The following is a 3,825-nucleotide window of genomic DNA, read 5'->3' on the forward strand; positions in this document are numbered from 1 at the left end:
TCAAAGTGATAATAACAAAAGTATAGGCTATCAGCCTTAAGGGTGATGAACAGATCAACCCCCCAGAGACACCCTTGCAAAAGGCACTATAAAACCTTACTCACATTCGGTATTTAAGTAAAACGCTCCCAATAAACATCAGTGTGCCCTCTGGCACCTAAAAAAAATTAAACCTAATCATTATTCTTAAAACTAATTATCGTTGCGAAAGGCTGGCTTTACAAGGTTACCTAAAGAACGAGATTATAATTTAACAAGAATGAAATGATTCGACTGATTTTAAGAAATAAACTTATAATGTGATACTAAAATATGGCTATACTGTTTTAATTCCGAAATAAAACGGATAGTATACCAAATTACAGGCATGCTTTATTTTTATCTTGTATGTTGATAATCAGTAATGGATTTAATATCTTTTGCATACGTTTTTCGTAATATATACTCAATCTCTCGAGATCTCGCGAGACTGGATTTATGGTCTCGCGAGACCTCAGTTAGGTCTAAAATCTCGCGAGATTGCATTCCCTAGTTCCCTCTATCACATCATTGGATGGAATACACATAGCGAAAAATAAGTGCTCAGGTTGCAGGTCTACTTACCCCTTCAGGGATACAGGCATAATATGTGTTTGTTTTAGATTCCTCTGTCTCATTAGTTCAGTGGCAATCTACATCGGCTGTAGATTGTACTTGTACGACTAAATAATACGAATCGCTCGGGCCAAGACCGTCCATGAGCAACTGATATCAAGCAAGTGATCGGCCATAAAAACTTAGATAATTCTTTTCTGAACAAGCTTTAAAACGAAACGTACGTAGCGAAAAACGAGTATTCTAGTTGCATTGCCTAACCCGTCGAGTATTAATGCTTGTTTTATGTTAAAAACAAATTGGATTGTACTTTTTTATTGCTTTGAATGACGATACGAGCTTGCCGTTCGTCTGATGGTAAGCGATACGACCGCCCATAAACAGTAAAAGCATCATCCAACACCTTGAACTACAAAGTATTGTTTTGTATTCCACTTCACCATCCCGAGACATGAAATCTTAAGTCTTCTTATGTCCAGTACTTACTCTGGCTACAATATATATATATATATATATATACAAAAATCCTGCGAATGCAGAAAGTTATGAAAATATTGTGATATTGACTTTAACACTAGAAATAAATAAAGAACGTTAAACAGCAAACGTTATTGTAAGGTCAACAGATAGCATTTGACCTGCAGACTACGTTATCAAAGCATTTAAAACAGAATTCACTTACATAACTTTTATTTGAAAGGGGCTAGCATTGTATAATACTTGAAGTATATTAATGTAACGCCTATCTCAACGATTCAACAAGTCAAATTTCAAGTCTTTCTCAACGTAGGCGATGACGCCTCCTTGAGGGCGCTGCAGGCTTCAAAGTAGAAGTGATGTAGAATAAATTGAAGAGCGATGAATTAATGCCAAATTTCATCAAAATCTCTTCAGTAATTTTGCCGTGGAATCGTTACAATCGAACAAACATACATTTCAAATTTATAATATTTGTAAAGATGTAACTACTGGACATAATAAGACTAAACATCTCATGTCTTAGGATGGCGAGTGCAGTGGAATACTAAATAATACTTTGTAATTCATGGTGCTGGATGGTGTTTCTACTGTCTATGGGCGGTCGTATCGCTTACCATCAGGCGAACGGCAAGCTCGTCTCATCATGGAAATAAACAAAAAAAATGTACTCAGAGAAAGGACTAGAATTAATTCTCGAAGGGGGCAGTAGATAAAATAAGTTTGAGAACCTGTATTCTAGATGGTGACTTTGGCAATTTAATTCGAATAAACAAGAGTGCTTTGTCGATTTCCGATGCTGAGTACAAGTCATTATCTATATCTATACTATTATATGAAGAGTGTGTTTGTTTATTTGAAAGCGCTAATCTCAGGAACTACTGATTCAAAATGAAAAATTATTTTAGTGTTGGATAGTCCATTTACCCAATAGGAGCGGAGCATCAATAAAAAATGTTTCAAAAACGGGGAAAATGTATTCCTTTTCAAAGCTTCTATGGCATGCGTTAAGTAAACGGTTACAGTTATGCAACAAATATGTACGACGAAAATATTCCACTTAAAGGTTCTAAAAAAAAAAAAAAAATAGTATAAAACAAAGTCCCCCGCCACACCTGTCTGCCTGTCTGAACATGATAAATTCAAAAACTAGCCATAAAATTTCGATAACATTTGGTATGGAGATAGCTCGAGACCCTGGGAAGGACGTTGATCTTTTCTATCTCGGAAAACTTTTACACGCGGGCGGAAAAGAAACTACAATCACAGACTTAATCGAAATCGGATCATCATCGAATAATTGTAAATGTAATTCATGTCATCAAAACCATTGCGTCTTACTTCATAAACTATCATAAAGACCATTTTAATAACTTAGACATTTAATTTACGAATGATTTCACATTACAGATCGGAAAATGAAACTGGCAATATTGTTTGGTGTGGCGCTCCTTGCGCTGGCAGCTGCTGCGCCCACGAAAGACGATGACGACACAGTCATTGTTACGTCGGAATTCTTCCCCGACGCTCTCGCTGTGTACACCAGCCAACATGACATCGTGAGTCTGACCGTCCCCCTCAATAGCGCCAACTTCGAAGATGATGAAAGCCTCAACGATGACAAATTAGTTGTCCTCGCAATCTTTGTAGAAGCTGATATAAATGATAAGGGAGAATACGACTACAAAGGCCTTTACACTCTCAAAAACGGAACCGCAACGAAAATTCTAGAGACAGGCACAGACTCCGCTTCAGATAACACTGATTCGCGTGACGTGTTCCTAAGTGCCACTGATGGGCTGTATGTATACAAATCCGATGTTAATAAAGTGGAGAAATACGGCTCAGTTAATGACAATTTAATTGGTATTGCTAAGGTGAACTCTAGCGAAGATATCTTTGTCCTGTCTGCTGATCACGTTCTGTACAAAGTGTCGGAAAATGGAGAAAAGAAAGAAGTAGTAAAAGAAGTTAAGGACGCTCGTAAAATCGTCTTGGACTTCTCTGATAATCTGTACTACTATGATGGAGATAATCAAGCCTATGTACTAAGTGATGATGGTGTTAAGAAAATCGAAGGGCTGCCAGCCAACCCTAACAAGGTAGCTTTGATCAAACCACCCTTCATAATTGAAGACGGAGTTATATTTATAGCAGACGGGAAATCTTACACCGTTTTCGTAAATGGAACTTGCGAATTGAATGATTTTGTACTACAAGTGCAACCTACCGCTTTCGCTATGGAGGCTACAATAATGCAATATTTCGCATATCAAAAGAAAATATACGAGTACAACATATTAGCCTTAATTAACAGTATATACGATGCTTTCAAACAATTCTTGGAAGACAAATCCTCTGAGATTGAATCTATCGCGACTCGCTCCAGAGGAACTTTAAGGGCTTGAATTATAGATGGCGTTTAAATAAATTTTATTGTTACAATAAGTCTTTGATTTATTGATATCTTTCATAATACTCTTTGTTAATTAATTAGGAATAACTAATTTCTGCACTCAATTGCGCCAGCGTGAATAAAGTGTTCCGAGATAAACATCCGAATATTATATATTTCAGAGTGAAAAGTAATTTATGTCCTATACCCAAAGTCACAAACTAGAACCATATAAAATGTCATCGAATCATTTTAATCAATCAACCGTGATAGCGTAACAGACAAACGGATACAGTTACTTTCGCATATATAAGTATATATTTTGTAATAAGTGTAGAATTACTACTTAAAACAAATGC

The 3,825-nt window shown here is 36.4% G+C and overlaps 1 protein-coding gene across 1 annotated transcript; it reads left to right on the plus strand.

The window, feature by feature from the left end:
* The first annotated feature begins 2,444 nt into the window (after positions 1 to 2,444).
* On the plus strand, positions 2,445 to 3,516 carry LOC115451633. Its single transcript, XM_030179998.2, has one exon. It carries the CDS (start codon positions 2,490 to 2,492, stop codon positions 3,477 to 3,479), a length of 990 nt encoding a protein of 329 aa, XP_030035858.1. The 5' UTR covers positions 2,445 to 2,489; the 3' UTR covers positions 3,480 to 3,516.
* Positions 3,517 to 3,825: the final 309 nt, after the last annotated feature.

Source organism: Manduca sexta, chromosome 2 (genome assembly GCF_014839805.1).
Source record: "Manduca sexta isolate Smith_Timp_Sample1 chromosome 2, JHU_Msex_v1.0, whole genome shotgun sequence".
In the NCBI taxonomy this organism is placed as follows: Eukaryota; Metazoa; Arthropoda; class Insecta; order Lepidoptera; family Sphingidae; genus Manduca; species Manduca sexta.